The following is a 17582-nucleotide window of genomic DNA, read 5'->3' on the forward strand; positions in this document are numbered from 1 at the left end:
ACCTCTTCCACGTTGTAAGTGAGGAAAACTAAGAAGATAAGGTAGAGAAGATGTGGAATCGCCGGTGGAAGAAACTTATTCAATTTGAAGCGTCCAGCAGCAGCCAAAGGATTTTAAAGAGTCCGGCGGCCAACTAAGCCACCAACAGGTCTCATTATGACCTTCCCCGCCACAAACCGAACGTTGCCAGGAGTTGGGACTACAACTCCCGGCACGCATCTCCCCGCATCTGTAGCACTTTTCGATGATAGGAGAAGGGGCTTCCGGAAGCATTGCATGCCGGGAATTGTAGTTATCCCAGTGGGGGGGCCGGCCGTACGCCGTAGCGTGCTCATTGGCGCCCAGGTTACCGCCCCCCTCCCCTCTCCGTTCTTCGGCGTATCACCCACGTATACGCAGAGCGCGCCCACACCCCCTCCCTAGGCCTAGGACGCAGGCGCGCGCACGCTCCCCGGGCTCGGTAGGCGGAGGGGGTGAGGGTAAGAGAAGGAGGGGGAGGGAGGGAGGGGGGTTAAGTGTCTACAGAGTAGACGGCAGTCGGGCACCGAGAGCGCGAAGGCCTGGCTCCCAGGCGGTGAACTCTGCACTGAGTCTGGGGGCCGGCGGGAGGGTCCGGAGCCAAGTCAGCGCGCCCTGCAAATAGGAGTCGGGCCGCTGAGACCGGAGGGCAGCAGGGGGCTAAAGCCCCAGCCTAGGCCCAGCGGAGATGTCCGGCTGCGGCGCTTGTAGTTGCGGCGCCGCCGCCGCGCGGCTCATCACCTCCTCGCTCGCCTCCGCGCAGAGAGGTAACGAAGTAGTCCCTCACGTGAGCCAATGGCTCAGGAGTGTACCGGCCGGGGGTGGGGATCCCGGGGAGGGCAAGAGGTCTACCCTGCCTTGAGGGTGTGATGGGATGCGCGGCGTTTCTCCTGGCACCCCCCTCCCCCACTTTAGGATGGTGTTCTGCCAACCTCTGGAGCATCTGTTTCTCAAATTTGAAGTAGACCCCTTCTGCTCGCCCGCCCGCGCGCGTTCAGGCCTCTTGACTTTGGGGCCGGAATGTGGCCACTTAGCAGAAAGCCTGGAAGAGGCACAAAATGCTCCTTTCGTTAAAAAGTGCCCCACACCCTACTCAGGTCCGCCGGGCACTGCCGCCTTCCCTACCTTCGGCTTTTCCTCCGGAGCCGGGTCGGGTTCCTTTCCGGCCTGTCGGGGGCTCCCGGAAGGGCCCGGGGGAGGGGCTGCTACTGTTGAAGCCCCCCTTCAGGGCGCCGAGCCAGCTGTCCCAGACGCAGGCCGCGAGAGACCCACGGTGTCACTGTCATTGTGCGGCCGCTTCCACCGGGGCATAAGCGGGGCTCATGGCCCTCCCGGAGCCGGGAAAACCTCGCGGCCCGCAGGGAAGCGGCCGGGGTGGAGAAATTCTCGTAGAAGTTGTTTTTGAAGTACTTCAATGTCTCGGTTGGTCGTTTGCCGGTTTTCCCAACTTGACTGAGATCGTTTTAAGGATGGCGCTTGTTTACCTTTACTTTGTTTATCAGGAGCTGTGAAAGAGTGTCATACCAGTCAAGGGATTCCGGAACAGAAACCATTTTCCTCTTCCCCCAAATCTATGAGTGTCAGACTACAGGCTGGATTCTGTTATTTTATTTTGACTTGTCAACTAAATAAATAAAAAAAGCCCCCCTTTTCCTGTGTTTTAGGTTAATTATAAAAGCTCCTACCGTATACTTAAGGTATCTCTTTCTACAGTTTATTTCACAAAGAGGGATGAAATGAAGTAATGTGGGCAGAAGCATTTATAAAGTGATACTTAAATGTAAAGGAGTGAATTTAGTCTCAAGACATTGTTAAACCTGAACTCCAGGAATTTGAGTTGGAAACATGTGAAAGTGACATTGAAATTCACTTATTTGACGTCTTTTTTTGAGGGCCTAATGTGTGCTGGGCCCTGTTTTGGTGCTGGAGATAGAGTGAGTAAGTCCTCAACTGCAAGTGTAAATCTACTGGAGCACACAAAGAATAATATCATTTCTAGGAGTTGGGTAAAAGGTGTGTGTTCTCTTTGGGCAGAGAAGGCTTCTTTGACACAGTTCTTCATCTGTTTCAATCAATTTTCCGCTAAAACTATAAATCATAGGCGGTGTGTGGTGATTTAAAATTTTAATGAATCATTAGGTGAAGCAACACAAATTAATGGCTTATTTAGGTATTATTATTTGTTACTATAAGTTTGCCATAAGTTTTCAGAAGTGATCAAACCATTTTTACTGTAAAGGAGTAAATTAAGCTTAAAATACGGGACATAACCTCATATCATTATAGAAGTTAATATTCTTACATGACAGTGAAATAGCTTGGTTTTCACATCAATTTAAGACTTTCTTAAGGCTTCATTACACAAAATGTTTCTTTTCCGTAGTAGGAACTCTTAAGATTATACACTAGTCTTCAATATAGAGATTTTTTTTAAGGACTTAAAAAACTCCGGAAAGGTTATTTTTATTTAGGATTCTTGAAAAGAGGAAAAGGGGCAAAAGAGAAAAATCAGAATTGAACTTCAGTTAGTTTATTATTCTTTTTTTTTTTTTTTTTTTTCAACGTTTTATTTATTTTTGGGACAGAGAGAGACAGAGCATGAACAGGGGAGGGGCAGAGAGAGAGGGAGACACAGAATCGGAAACAGGCTCCAGGCTCTGAGCCATCAGCCCAGAGCCTGACGCGGGGCTCGAACTCACGGACCGCGAGATCGTGACCTAGCTGAAGTCGGACGCTTAACCGACTGCGTCACCCAGGCGCCCCAGTTTATTATTCTTATAAACATAAAGTTAATAATTTCAAAAATATCCATAAACAAAAAATTTAATCAAAATAGTCTCAACAAGGAATTATACAATGAAGTAAGAATAAAAAGATTTCAGAGCTCTCTTGAAATATAATGCTATTCTCTATCTCTGTTTGTCATGTTAGACTTTAACATTTTTAAATGGATGGCCCCTGGGTGGCTCAGTCCTTTAAGCGTACAACTCTTGATTTTGGCTTAGGTCATGATCTTGAGATGGAGCCCTGAGTTGGACTCTGTGCTGAAGCCCTGACAGCTTGGAACCTGCTTGGGATTCTCTTTTTACCTCTCTCTCTGCCCCTTCCCTGCTTGCTCATGTGCAGTCTCTCTCAAAAATAAACATTTAAAAAAAATAATAAAATTTTTATTTTTTCTTTTTTAAAATACAGAATCTTTTTTTTAATGTTTATTTATTTTGAGAGAGAGGGAGCATGAGCACGCGCAGGGGAGGGGCAGAGAGGGAGAGAAACAGGATCCTAAGTGGGCTCTGCTCTGACAGCGGAGAGCCTGATGCGGGGCTTGAACTCACGAACCAAGAGAGCATGACCTTAGCCAAAGTCAGACACTTAACTGACTGAGCCACCCAGGCCCCCATAAATAAAAATTAAAAAAAATTTTTTTTCCAACGTTTTTATTTATTTTTGGGACAGAGAGAGACAGAGCATGAACGGGGGAGGGGCAGAGAGAGAGGGAGACACAGAATCGGAAACAGGCTCCAGGCTCCGAGCCATCAGCCCAGAGCCTGACGCGGGGCTCGAACTCCCGGACCGCGAGATCGTGACCTGGCTGAAGTCGGACGCTTAACCAACTGTGCCACCCAGGCGCCCCAAAAATTTTAAATGGTAGTTTGAAGAAAAAATTGGTAAATTGTCATACTAGATACTGGATCTGTTTTCTTTTCCTGGTGGGCTATGTGTATCCTATTTAATGTGTTTTTTCATACTATGCTCTTTGAGTGAAACTTGTAGTAAAGGAGAAATTTTAAATATTTTTTTTCTACCCAAATTGCTGGTATTTTTCAATTTGTTATCTATTTTTGTACATATGTACATACGCATTTTAAATGTGCTTTGCATACAGAACAATTAACATTCTAAATATGTGCATTCAGGAATGCTTGATTCCATTAACGAAACTCTGAATGACAGTACTTGGTCTGAATTTGGCTGTGAGAATTGTGGAATCACCTGTAATTCCCTTGATTTTTGGCTCCTTTAAGTTCATGTCCAGTGAAAGGGTGTCACCTCATGAGGGTGTAAATGTGAAGATGCTCAAACATGTTGGTGCCCATCATAATTTTCATGATAGTTGCATAATGTGCCTATCTTAACAGGTTTTAGCTAGATTTTAAGTCTCGTTATTTAAATACAATACAAATTAGAATAAATGTTAGAGAATCTTTATTTCTGGAATCGCAAACTATTTCTTGATAAACATTTCTCTTTTCTTGGCATATTCCTCTTCAGACCAGCAGACTAGCCTTGCTGAAAACCCATGAAACATTTTTAAACTTGAGGAAAGCTATTATAGGAGTGATGGTATTTTCCTTTATTAAGAAGTATTCAGAATTCAGGAAACAATAACAGGCATAAATTGAATTTTTAAGACTAATAAAAGCAGTAAGCATCTACTAAGTTGATTGGCATTGTTTGTTTTTGTTGAATTTTTTTTTCCAATTTTTGTTAGAGGTCTTTAGAGGCTAGGTGGTTAAGCAAGCATTTAACTTGATTTGCCATTTCATCAATTGTTATACACTTAAATATTGTCACTAGAGAGAGATGATAATTTAAAATTTTTCATTAGTTTCTAAAATTTAAAGATTAGTTTATCTTTTAAGCTGAATCATTTATGTTTTTAGAGAAAGCTTGGTTTAAGATTGAATATAGAAATTCAAATATTTAAAAGTTGAATAAATTACTCTGCTAGTTCTTAATAGCTCTAAAATCAAGGTACCTTATTCTGCTGTTTCTTTTTAAAGCAGATCTAAAACTCAAAGTTTTATCCGTATGACAAAAGCTTTGTAAATGGTTTAGCTTTTAACTGTCTTCTCTTGTTGCTGCCAAGTATTCTTTCGAAATATACTTTTCAGAAATACTTCCCTTTTTGGCTTTTGTACGGGTTCTTCCCCTGAAGTTCACAGGCCTCCAGAGTGTCCAGGGATAGAATTCAGAAGTTCCTGTAACTTTATTTTCACTAATCACTAACTGAAATGTAGCATTTCCTTCAATTTTGAACGTAGGCAACAACCCACAGTAGTATTAGCAGTATCTATGAATTTGTTACCAATCAAAATCACAAATATTTTTGTGTCATGCTACAGTTGTTCATATCTCAAAAAATCGTTTATACTTTTTACTACTTTGAAATCATGGTAGTTATTTAAAAAGCTTTTAAATCTTATTTAATTATGTTAATTAAAAAGCATATTTTATTTTATTTTTTATTTTATTATTATTTTTTTCCATCATAAGTGTACTCTTTAACCCCCAACACCTATTTCACCAATCCTCTCACCCACCTCCCCTCTAGTAACCATCAGTTTTGTTCTCTATATTTAAGAGTCTGTTTCTTTGTTTCTCTCTCTCTTTTTCCTTTGCTCATTTGTTTCTTAAATTCCACATAAGTGAAATCATATGGTGTGATCTGACTGACTTATTTTGCTTAGCTTAATACTCTCTAGGTTTTTTTCTTGTTTGTTTTTTTTTGTTTTTAACATTTATTTTGAGAGAGAGAGCGAGTGAGTGAGCAGGAGGGCAAGGGGCAGGGAGAGAAGGAGAGAGAATCCCAAGCAGGCTCTGTGCTGTCAACACAGAGCCCAATACAGGGCTCAAGCCATGAGATCATGACCTGAGCCAAAATCTAGAGTCGGATGCTTAACCCACTGAGCCACCTGGTGCCCTAATACTTTCTAGTTCTATCCATGTCTTTGCAAATGGCAAGATTTCATTCTTTTTTATGGTTGAATGAGTGGTGTGTGTGTGTGTGTGTGTGTGTATCATCTCTTCTTTATCCATTCATCTATCGATAAACACTTGGACTGCTCCCATAGTTTGGTAAATAATATTGCAATAAACATAGGGGTGTATCCTTTTGAATTAGTGACTTTGTATTATTTGGGTAAATACCCAGTAGTACTGGGTACTGGATCATAGGGTAGTTCTATTTTTAATGTTGTGAGGAACATCATACTGTTTTCCACAGTAGCTCCACTTGCTTGCATTCCCACGAACAATGCAATCGGGTTCCTTTTGTTCCACATCCTTGCCAATGCTTGTTGTTTTTTATGTTGTTGATTTTAGCTAATCTGACAGGTGTGAGGTGATATCTCATTGTAGTTTTGATCTCTATTTTCCTAAAGATGACTGATGTTGAATATCTTAGCATTTGCCTTTTGCTCATATGGATGTCTTCTTTGGAGAAATGTCTGTTCAAGTCTTCTGCCCATTTTTTAATTGGATTGGTTTTTGGGTGTTTAGTTGTATTAGTTCTTTATATATTTTGGATACTAACCCTTTATTGGATATATCATTTGCAAATGTTGTCTCCCATTCAGTGGGTTGCCATTGACTGTTTCCTTTGCTGTGCAGCAACTTTTTATTTTGTTGTGGGCCCAATAGTTTATTTTTTGCTTTTGTTTTCCTTGCCTCAGGAGACCTATCTAGAAAAATATTGCTATGGCTGATGTCTGAGAAATTACTGCTTGTGCTGTCTTCAGGGATTTTTTTATGATTTCAGGTTTCACATTTAGGTCTTTAATCCATTTTGAGTTTATTTTTGTGTGTGGTGAAAGAAAGTGATCCAGTTTCATTCTTTTGCATGTGGCTGTCCAGTTTTCCCAACACCCTTTGGGATGTTGACAGTTGAAGAGACTTTTTCCCATTGTGTATTCATTCCTGCTTTGTTGAAGATTAATCGACCATATAATTTTGGGTTTATTTCTAGGTTTTTCTTTCTGTTTTATTGACCTGTGTATCTATTTTTATGCCCATACCATACTGTTTTAATTACTGCGGCTTTGTAATATAACTTGAAGTCTGGAATTGTGATCTTTCCAGTTTTCTTTTTAAAGATTGCTTTAGGTATTTGAGGTCTTTGGTGGTTTCATACAAATTTTAGGATTGTTTGTTCTAGTTACTTGAAAAATGCTGTTGGTATTTTGATAGGGATTGCATTAAATCTGTAGATTGCTTTGGATAGTATGGACATTTTAACAATATTTGTCTTCCAGCCCATGAACATGGAATGTCTTTCCATATCTTTGCATCGTCTTGAATTTCTTTCATCAGCGTTTTATAGTTTTCAGCATACAGGTCTTTCTTTCACCTCTTTAGTTAAGTTTATTCCTAGATACTTTATTGTTTATGGTGCAATTGTAAATGGGATTGTTTCCTTAATTTCTCTTCCTGTTGTTTCATTTTTTTGGTGCATATGGAATGCAACAGATTTCTGTACATTGCTTTGTATCCTGTGACTTTACTGAATTCATTTATCAGTTCTGGTAGTTTTACGGTGAAATCTTTAGGGTTTTCTACATGTACTATACATGTCATCTACAAGTAGAGTTTTACTTCTTTTTTACCAACATGGATGCCTTTTTTTCTTTATTTTGTCTAATCGCTGTGGCTAGGACTTCCAGTACTATGTTAAATAAAAGTGGTGAGAGTGGACATCCTTATCTTCCCCCTGACCTCAGAGGAAAAGCTCTCCGTTTTCCACCAATTAAGTATGATGTTGGCAAGAAGCATATTTTAAAAATATTTTGATAACTACTTCAATACAGTTGGTTTCCTTTGTTATGTATTTTATTCTATACATTTATAAACATTCTGAGAAGGGGTCCATCCGTACCCTTCACCAGACTCCCAAAGGGGTTCATGGCATAAAAAGGATTTAAAAATCCTGGTTAGGTTATTACAGTGATTTCTGTGAAGATTTTATAGGATTGGTGAGTGACTAATCATTTACACTGTTCAATACAGTAGTTTAAAAAGTGTGGTCCCAGACCAACATCATCAGTATAACCTGACATTTTGTTAGAAATGCATTCTTGGTGGGGGTGGGGGGCACCTGGGTGGCTCGGTGGATGGAGCTTCTGACTCTTGATTTTGCCTCAAGTCATGCTCCTAGGGTCATGGGATTGAGCCCTGTGTCAGGCTCTTCACTGAGCATGGAGCCTGCTTAAGATTCTCTCTCTCTCTCTCTCTCTCTCTCTCTCTCTCTCTCTCTCTCTCTCTTTCTCTCTCTCTGTCTCTTTTTCTCTTTGTTTTCCCCTCCCTCTCCCTTAGCTGCTTCCCTGCCCCCGCTAAAAGAAAATAATTTATCCTGCTTTAAAAAAAAAGAAAAGAAATGCATTCTTGGGGGCAACCTGGATGGCTCAGTCAGTTAAGTGTCCAACTTTGTCTCAGTTCATGATCTCACAGTTTGTGAGTTTGAGCCTGGCATTAAACTCTGCTTAGAGCTCGGAGCCTGGAGCCTGTTTTGGATTCTGGCTCTCTGGCTCTGTCTCTCTGTCTCTCTCTCTGCCCCTCCCCTGCTTGTGCACAGTGCACTCTGTCTCTCGCTCTTGCTCTCGCTCTCTCAAAAATAAACAAAACAAAAAAAAGAAATGCTTTATTGGATCCCACCTGCAACCTTCTGAGTCAGAACCAGGGAATACCCCTTGCAATCCGTGCTATGCATAGAATGTTAAAACTGCATCACAGCCAGCCAAGAAATTCTCAAATTTAGAAATTTAAATGACATGAACATGTTTTTCAGACAGTATTTTTTTATGGTAACTGTATGATTGCATTGGTTTTATATGTTACTTGGTAAGTTATTTAAGTGAAGGACTTATTTTTCTTTCTATTCAGAATAAGTAGACTTTGAAAGGTTCTTGTTCGTAATTTTTATTTCTCTTAAATTTTTGAAGATAATTTATTTTCAGCTTATTTTCTAATAATATTAGCTATGACAAATTGTTAAACACAATTTTAAAAGATGTATTTTAATTTTTTTTTTTAACGTTTATTTATTTTTGAGACAGAGAGAGACAGAGCATGAACGGGGGAGGGGCAGAGAGAGAGGGAGACACAGAATCGGAAGCAGGCTCCAGGCTCTGAGCCATCAGCCCAGAGCCCGACGCGGGGCTCAAACCCATGGACCGGGAGATCGTGACCTGAGCTGAAGTCGGACGCTTAACCGACTGAGCCACCCAGGCACCCCAAAAGATGTATTTTATTGTAAATGGGAATTAATACACTGTGTGTGATACTTGAAGGTTAAGTTTTATTCTAAACATCCAAGTACATAGTCTGATATAAAGCTTGTTGTAACTGTAGTTTTTTTTGCGAATACGTTGTAATGGTTTGATTAAAAAGTTATACTTGTTACATAGATTATAGTAAATTATTTTATTATGCTACCATTCATTTTAATTTATGGATGTTTTAAAACATATGCAAAATGGAACAAGGGACACCCAAATACCCATCACCTAGTCTTAACATCCATTAAATTTCGTATTTTTTTATTTAGAGAGAGACAGAAACGGTGTGAGTGGGGATGGGCAGAGAGAGAGAGGGAGACAGAGAATCTCACAAACTGTGAGATCACGACCAAAGAGTTGGATGCTTAACTGACTGAGGTCACCCAGGCACCTCAAGTTTCTCTATTCTTCATTTCATCTATCACTTTCCCCCATTACTTTTCTAGATTTGTTTTTTAGATTGACATATTAAACCATATTATGTTTAATCACATTATGTCCTTTGAAAATCATTAATGTTTGGCTTAAAATTCATGAACTACTTTAAATCTCATTCTAATGAGAGTAATAGCTATCATTTACTGCAAAAAAATGGCAAATGTTATGCTTGAGAAAATTTGAAATGTCTTTTGAAAACATCACTTAGAAGAAAAACATCAAATGTATTTTAATATTGATATTCATTAATTAAGCATTAATTGATAGGCACTAATTAGCTTAAGTAGCATTCAGCAGCATTTTACAGTCTATGGATTAGGGACTAGAGTGTCATAAATCTTACTCCTTTTTTAGTGTTTGTGAATTCGTGTAGAGATGAGAAACTTTGTATCTTTCCTGTTAAGTTTGATGTTTTTATTTTTGTTAGAAACTAGTTCTAACAGTGTACACAAATGTTTTGGAAAACTGGAGTTAATAAAGTCAGTCAGTTATATAACTAAACAATTGCTTTTGAGTTGTTAAAAGGATGTAATTTTAAACCAATTTTTGTGTTTGGATATAGTACATGCATATGTGCATGATCTCTTAAAAGCCCTAACTTGTAAAGAAATAAGAATTTAAAGCCTGGGTTGAGAATTTTGCAGGGAACAAAACGAGGGAGATAAAATCAGTTTCTTAAATTTATTTAAGTATTAACTTAATCCCCTTCCCCCTTTTTGTTATCACCTCCTAATGGCTGTGATAAACTGCTGGGAAACTTCCTTCTTTGGCGATTCATTATAATTCACTAATGTATATTAACTTATGCAGGGTTCTGAGTAGCCCTACAATATTCAGTACTGAATCTGTGGAATTTTGTTTGATCTAAGATCATTTGATTTTCTTGTGTAGGGAACACTCTTTTAAAGACCAACTTGGGAAATGCTGCCTTACATTATGGCTCTTTTGCCATTGACTATAGTTTATTTAGGAGTTTATTTTGTATTTATATGAGAAAAAAAAACAGGGTTCAGCCAACAGTGATCTTTTGATGGACCAAGTCTGGCCACACCCATTTGTTTACATATTGTTTGTTTGTTTTCATGTTACAGACAGAGTAGTTGGAACTGAGACTAGATGGCCCAGAAAGCTGAAAATATTTACCATCCCGGTGCTTTACAGAAAAAGTTTGCCACATAAGTCAGGGGTTAACCTATATCCTTTTTAATAATCTTAACTTCAAATATGGTAAGGGGCGCCTGGGTGGCTCATTCAGTTGAGCATCCAACTCTTGATTTCAGTTCAGGTCATGATCTCACACTTTGTGAGTTCGAGCCACACATCAGGCTTTGCACTGACAGTGTGGAGCCTGCTTGGGATTCTCTCTCCTCTCTCTGTCCGTCCCCTGCTCACGCTCTTTCTCCCTCAAAATAAATAAATAAATAAACATTAAAAATTTAAAAAAATATATGGTAAAGGTTAAAATGTTTGAAAGCAAGATAGTGGTTATAGTGTTTACTAAAATTTTTTATAGGATTGAAATGTTTCATTAAAACACATGTGTTTATGTCAATTGCTTATTCTCATTGATAGAAATAATAAAAGAAGAATTAGAATATAGGGTGTAAATGGCCTTTTTCCCCTACAGATTAGGCAGATGTTGAACTGCTCATCTCTCACACTTTCAAAGAGCCACTCATTGCAATAACCCAAATGGTCTTTCCTCACTATCAAAGGACAGGCCCAGAAAGGAACATCTTTATTTACCGGAGGCCCAGGTCTGGCCTATTTTTAAAGGGGCTTTGCCTCTGATGGTGTCAACATTTACCATTTTGTTACTACCTCTGTGAAAACTAGTTTTTTCAACCTCCTTTATACTTAAGGAATTTTTGTTTTCAGGGGATTTACTGAAGGCATGTTAATGTTTGATGTGTAGACTAATCAATCTCATTGTATTTCTAGGTATATCTTGTGGTCGCATTCATATACCTGTTTTAGGAAGGCTCGGGACCTTTGAAACTCAGATTCTACGAAGAGCTCCCTTTAGAACCTTTACGGAAACACCAGCATACTTTGCATCAAAAGATGGGATAAGTAAAGATGGCTCTGGAGATGGAAATAAGGTATCTTATCTTTATTGGAATATATATATATTTTTTGAGTTCCTTCCTTCAAACAATTAAATGTAATAATAGTTTTCTCTATTCCATTGGTTTATATGTTTTCTGTAGGAAATGTGAAATATATAAAATCAGGTGAAGAATTTTATGTAATTTTATTTTGTGTTTTAGTTTCAACCATAAATTAGTTATATAAGTATTGCACTTAGCATTAACTAAAATTTCTAACACTCCAAAGTATTAAGAAGCTTCATTAAATCTATGCAGTCTGTAGGATTAAATTAGGAATAGCCGTCTTTTTTCACAACTCTTAACAATTCATGATAGTATAAACCCCACCTCATTCTCTACCTAAAAATTTTGGATATCTCTACAACTTAATGTTGGGCTACTCTGTAGCTAACAAGTAGATGATCAGTGATTGTATTGGATCAAGGAATTATTATCAATTTTTTTCATTATGTGAATTTCACTAACACTTGAGCTAATGTTATATATAAGACAAAATGCTAGGTGCTTTGATATCCACACTTAATCCTAACAATGACTCTCCAAAGTAGGTGAAATTATCCCCATTTTAGAGATGAGAAAATCCCCATTTTAGAGATTGAAGAAAGTTATGAATCACTACTTGTCATGATAGTAGCTCCTGATACAGTTTCACTGAAATGTATTTTACCTATAGTAACTTTTTTTCCTAGTGTTGATTGAGTCATGGAAAGAAAGCTGTTTATTATATATGCTGGCTCATACCATGTAAAGCAGGACTACAGATAAATACATGTGTTTACCAGAACTGGTTTTGTTTTTGTGGTAAATGGATCTTTTGATACCAGTAATAGTAGAGTTATAAATAATACTAATAATTCCACTCTAGAAATTATAAAAATTATAAGATTAATTACAAGCTAACATGCTTATATTTAACTTACCTATAAATTGGTTGCCTGAAAGTAATAATTGACACTCTTTTTTTCTCCTGTATGAACATTAGAAATCAGCAAGTGAGGGAAACAGTAAAAAGTCAGGCTCTGGGAGTTCAGGGAAAGGTGGAAACCAGCTGCGTTGTCCTAAATGTGGCGACTTGTGCACTCATGTAGAGACCTTCGTGTGTAAGTATTACTTCCTCTGTTGTTTATCTTCCTTACCTTTTCTACAAATCACAAATTGCATAGAAATGTGTAAATTACATAAACCAGAGTCATGTTCTTCCTGAACTTAATATGATTCTCCCTTATGTTCACCAGATACTAAAAATCCCCATAACTGGTAATACTTTGCAATGTGGTATAAGAAATAATTTAAGAAAACTATTTATTTCTTTATTTTCCATGTGTGTGTTTATTTCAAATTTGGATTTTGTGAGTGTTCAAATTTGAGCTATAGGAGAACCAAGGCGTATTTATTCTGTTATTACTCTATTCTTCAAATACCTGTTGAGCATCTCATATAGCTGGAGAGGTCGGTCATTCAAATATTAAGGTGTTTTCCCTCGCTGAGGAACCAGAGGAACTAAACCCTTAATTCTATAAAGTGTGTGATAATTATTAATGATTCAGACACTGAGAGAAGGAAGAAATCAACAGTCCCACTTTTGCTGTTAGTGTCAGCAGTAACTCTCTGAAATACAAAGATGCTACTACAGATCTTTTGTTTCATGAATCAAACAACTTATTTCCTACATGATTAGAGGTAATGGTAATTCAAGAGTAAATTATTTTACACTATCATGTCAGCCTTTCTGTATAGTCAAACTGAAAAGGTCATTGGTGAGGTTTGTCAGAAGTTTCAGTTTCTGATGATTAGCTGCAGAGGATTCTCTATATGCTATCCCAAATATTGAGATCTCAGTTACAGTTTTATGTTTATTATTAATACTAATTGGCCACTGTATGAGAAAGTACTATATGTAGCATGTTTTTACAATTTTTGGAAAGACTTTTAAAGTCGTTCCATTCTATAGGTGGAATGTTTGAGATTCTCTTCGTGGTTTTGCCTCATAAGAGATCAAAGAGAGGAATCAGTCTGAATGAATACTAATTTGGTTGCAACATAAAATGAAAGTGGTAGAACTAGATGATAAAACTTCTAAATAACATTTGCTATTAACAAATCTGGTATGAAGCGATAAAATTCTTTTAGAGAGTCTGAGAATTGCTCAGTTCATAATGGCAATGTCCTATTGGCATACATTTTTAATCAAGAATTTTCTTTTTTTTTCCAGAGAAAGATTTCAATCTTTGTAGACTTAAAGAATAATTTCTTAGAGTAGAAAAGGAAAGAAACTAATATTTAATAAACGCCAGTATATATAATTTTATTCTCACAATCTTACTTTTGTCAGGAGAGAGCATATCCTCATTTTCTTAGCTTAGTGAAGAAGCTAAGATTTTAGCAAGTGTAAGTAACTCATCCAGGGTCACAGAGCAGTGAAGATTTGCTATTCAGAAGTTCCTATTCCATACATTTTTACCAACTGGAATTCTCTAAGGATAGATGAAATTTATTTTTCTTCTACACAGTGTTTTCAAAACTTGCCAGGTTGTATTAATCATTGAGGGTGGTTGGTTGTGGTTTTTTTAAGAGAAAGAATCCTAAGTAGGCTCCTCACTGTCAATGCAAAGCCCAATGTGAGGCTTAATCTCACAAACCTGAGATCATGACCTGAGCTGAAATCAAGAGTCAGATGCTTAGCTTAACTGAGCCAGCTGGGCACTGAGCCCCCCAGGCACCCCAAGGTGGTTCTTGAACATACAGATTCTCTCCTTCCCTGGAGATAAGATTCTGTAGATGTTGGATGGTATCCTAGAATATGTATGTTTAACAATGAGACCAAGTGTGGAAAACACGATTTTTAATATTATCTAATCAACTTAGGGCTGAAGTGGTTTCCTTTGAGAATTCTAATTGGGGAGAGGGGACGTGGAAGTAGAGAATAGGGAAGAAAAGAGTAAAAGAAGAGTAGATCCTTATAAATAATTTAGTAAGCAAATATCTCTTGAGACTGACACTGCCAGGCTCAGAAAATAAACAGCGATGAACATGACACTGTCTTATCCTCTGGAACTTTACTCCATAGGAGTGGTAGGCCCTCAACAGTGAGATGAGGCCCTCCTCTCTTGGTTTTATTCACCCATAGTACAAGTCTCTTCAGAATGCATCTCTTTTGGATGCTGAGGATCTTCTGTGTCTACTCACTGAAAATTGGAGAGTTTTGTTGAATCTCGGGCCATTCATTTTGTTTGCATCTGCATTTATTTACTTACTGGTTCATAAACATCTTTTTATGTGCTTTTTGGTCACTTGTAGTTCTTTTGTGAATGGCCTGTTTAGATTTTTTTTTTTTTTGAAGTTTATTTATTATTGAGAGTCAGAGCATGAGCATGGGAGGGGCAGAGAGAGGAGGAGACACAGAATCTGAAGCAGGCCCCAGGCTCTGAGCTGTCAGCACAGAGCCTGACACAAGCACTCAAACCCACAAACCGTGAGATCATGACCCGAGCCCAAGTTGGACGCTCAACCGACTGAGCCACCCAGGCACCCCATGAATGGCATGTTTAGATAACTATCTACTTTTTTTGGTCATTTTTAATTATTTTTAATTACCTGAGGAATGTATGTGTGTATCCCCCTTTATAAGAAAAAAGGTAGAACTTTGTAGGTAAAAGTTAAAGATACATTTCTGTAATATATCTTCATCAAACATGTAACTTTTAAAAAGCATAAATGGTATCAAATTGTTCATGTTTTTACCAATTTTTTTTCGCCTCAGCAATTAAAAAAAAATTTTTTTTTTTAATGTTTATTTCTGAGACAGAGATAGAGCATGAGTGGGGGAGGGGCAGAGAGAGAGGGAGACACAGAATCCGAAGCAGGCTCCAGGCTCTAAGCTGTCAGCACAGAGCCCAATGCGGGGCTCGAACTCACAAACCGTGAGATCATGACCTGAGCTGAAGTCGGTCACTCAACCAACTGAGCCACCCAGGTGCCCCTCGCCTCAGCAATTTTTTTAGAGTTGTGTGCTGATATATACAGGTCTAGTCCTTTCCTTTTAAGGTGTACATTTTAGGAGTTTTTAGTATATTCATCAAGTTTTAGATCTGTCACTACTATCTAATTCCAGAACATTTTTGTCACCCCAAAGAGAAGCCCCATCCCCCTTAAGTAGTCACTTTCTACCCCTTTCCCTCCCCTCCCTGGCAACCATAAACCTACTTGCTGTCTTTATGGATTTGTCTATTCCAGGTATTTCATATAAATAGAATTATACAATATGTGGCATTTTATGTCTGGCTTCTTTTGCCTTCATCTTTCAGGTTTCCAGGGTTCATCTGTGTTCTATTATATATCAGTATTTCATTGCTTTTTGTGGCTGATAGTATTCCTTGTGTATCCACTCATCATTGATGGACATTTGAACTGTTGCTGCTTGTTGACTACTATGAATAATGCTACTGTGAACATTTGTATACCAGTTTTTGTGTGTACATGTTTTTACTTTTCTTGGGTATATGCTTAGGAGTAGAATTGCTGAGTGAAATGGTAAGTTTGTGTTTAATTTTTTAAGAAACTACCAAACTTTACATCAGCTATAGAATAACCTATGTTATTCTGTCCATTTGACAACCTGACTAGCAATGTATGAGGGTTCTAATTTCTCAACATGTTCTTTAACACTGCTCTTTTTTATTGTAACCATCATAGAGATATGAAGTGGCATCTCATTGTGGTTTCGATTTGCATTTCTCTAATGACTAAAGATGTTAAGCATTTTTTTTCATGGACTTATTGGCCATTTGTGTATCTTCTTGTAGAAAAGACTGTTTGAATCCTTTGTCCATTTTTAAATTGGGTTGTCTTTTTTGTTGTTAAGTTACAAAGAATTCTTTATATATTCTGAATACTAGACCTTTATCCAGATGTATGATTTGTGAACATATTCTTTCATTCTATGGGTAGTTCTTTCCTATAAATACCGTATAGCAGGAGTCAACAAACTTTTACTATGAAAGGCCAAATAGTAAATATTTTAGGCTTTGTGGGCCCTGTAGTCAGTGTTGCAACTCTTCTCCTTTGCTGTTATGGGGAGAAAGCAATCATAGACAATGTAAACGAATGAGGATCGCTGTGTTCCTATAAAACTTTGTATAAAGACACTGAAATTTGAATTTTATATAACTTTTATTGTCCTTTTTTCCCAAAGTGTAAGAACTATTAGCTCATGGACCTGTCTGTATATATTCCATCTCCCATGTATATGTAGGGATTTTTATGTTCTCTTACTGTGGTATTATTCTTGTTTGACTTTGTGGAAATAAAATACAATTTTTATAGATAGCATTATGAATGCATAGAAAGTCATCAGGAATCGAAGTAAGAATAATATCTAAGAAATATTTTATTATAAGGACAAATGTATATTGTTCTTCAGTTTTCTTTTGCCTATTTAAATAACAACTTGTCAAATGTGAATAGTCTCCCCACTTTTATTTATTTTAGTTGTTTTTATTTTTATGTATATAATACTTTTTGAAGGCTTACTGTACTTACATGTCTTAATACAGTAGGAATTAAACTTTTCTGTTTGGTTTGGAGATTTAATGTTGGGCCCTGAAACATGTTCGAAATCATGAAGAACTTTCATTTCAACAAATATGAGAGTTTTTACGGAAGTAATCTATTGTTGGCATTTAATACAAGCATGTTTACTGGGATTAGTATTTTGTATGTAAAAGAATATAGTATACTTGTAGTAATCATTTAAAGGAAAGTTTATTCCCTGACAATTCAACAAAATTAGATTTTGCCACTTGTCTGTATGAGTAAAAAATAAGCATTGCAGTGCTTGTATTATTTTTTTTTTCTGAGACAGCATTTTAATAAATAAAATTAACCTGGGTATACATTAAACATGTTCCATCGTCAAATTGGTATTGTGATATTCAAATAGAATGTAAATAACTCATCTGTGGTAAGC

General features: G+C 37.6%; 1 protein-coding gene across 1 annotated transcript in view; it reads left to right on the forward strand.

Annotated features, from left to right (window-relative positions):
• Positions 1–383: 383 nt before the first annotated feature.
• CLPX (caseinolytic mitochondrial matrix peptidase chaperone subunit X) overlaps positions 384–17582 on the forward strand; it is a 40616-nt gene continuing 23417 nt past the window's right edge. The window contains exons 1-3 of the mRNA XM_043555155.1: positions 384–785; positions 11448–11608; positions 12600–12717. Of these exons, the coding sequence (XP_043411090.1) occupies positions 707–785; positions 11448–11608; positions 12600–12717 (358 nt within the window). The 5' untranslated portion in view covers positions 384–706. The remainder of the gene's footprint in view (positions 786–11447; positions 11609–12599; positions 12718–17582) is intronic.

This window comes from Prionailurus bengalensis, chromosome B3, assembly GCF_016509475.1.
Source record: "Prionailurus bengalensis isolate Pbe53 chromosome B3, Fcat_Pben_1.1_paternal_pri, whole genome shotgun sequence".
In the NCBI taxonomy this organism is placed as follows: Eukaryota; Metazoa; Chordata; class Mammalia; order Carnivora; family Felidae; genus Prionailurus; species Prionailurus bengalensis.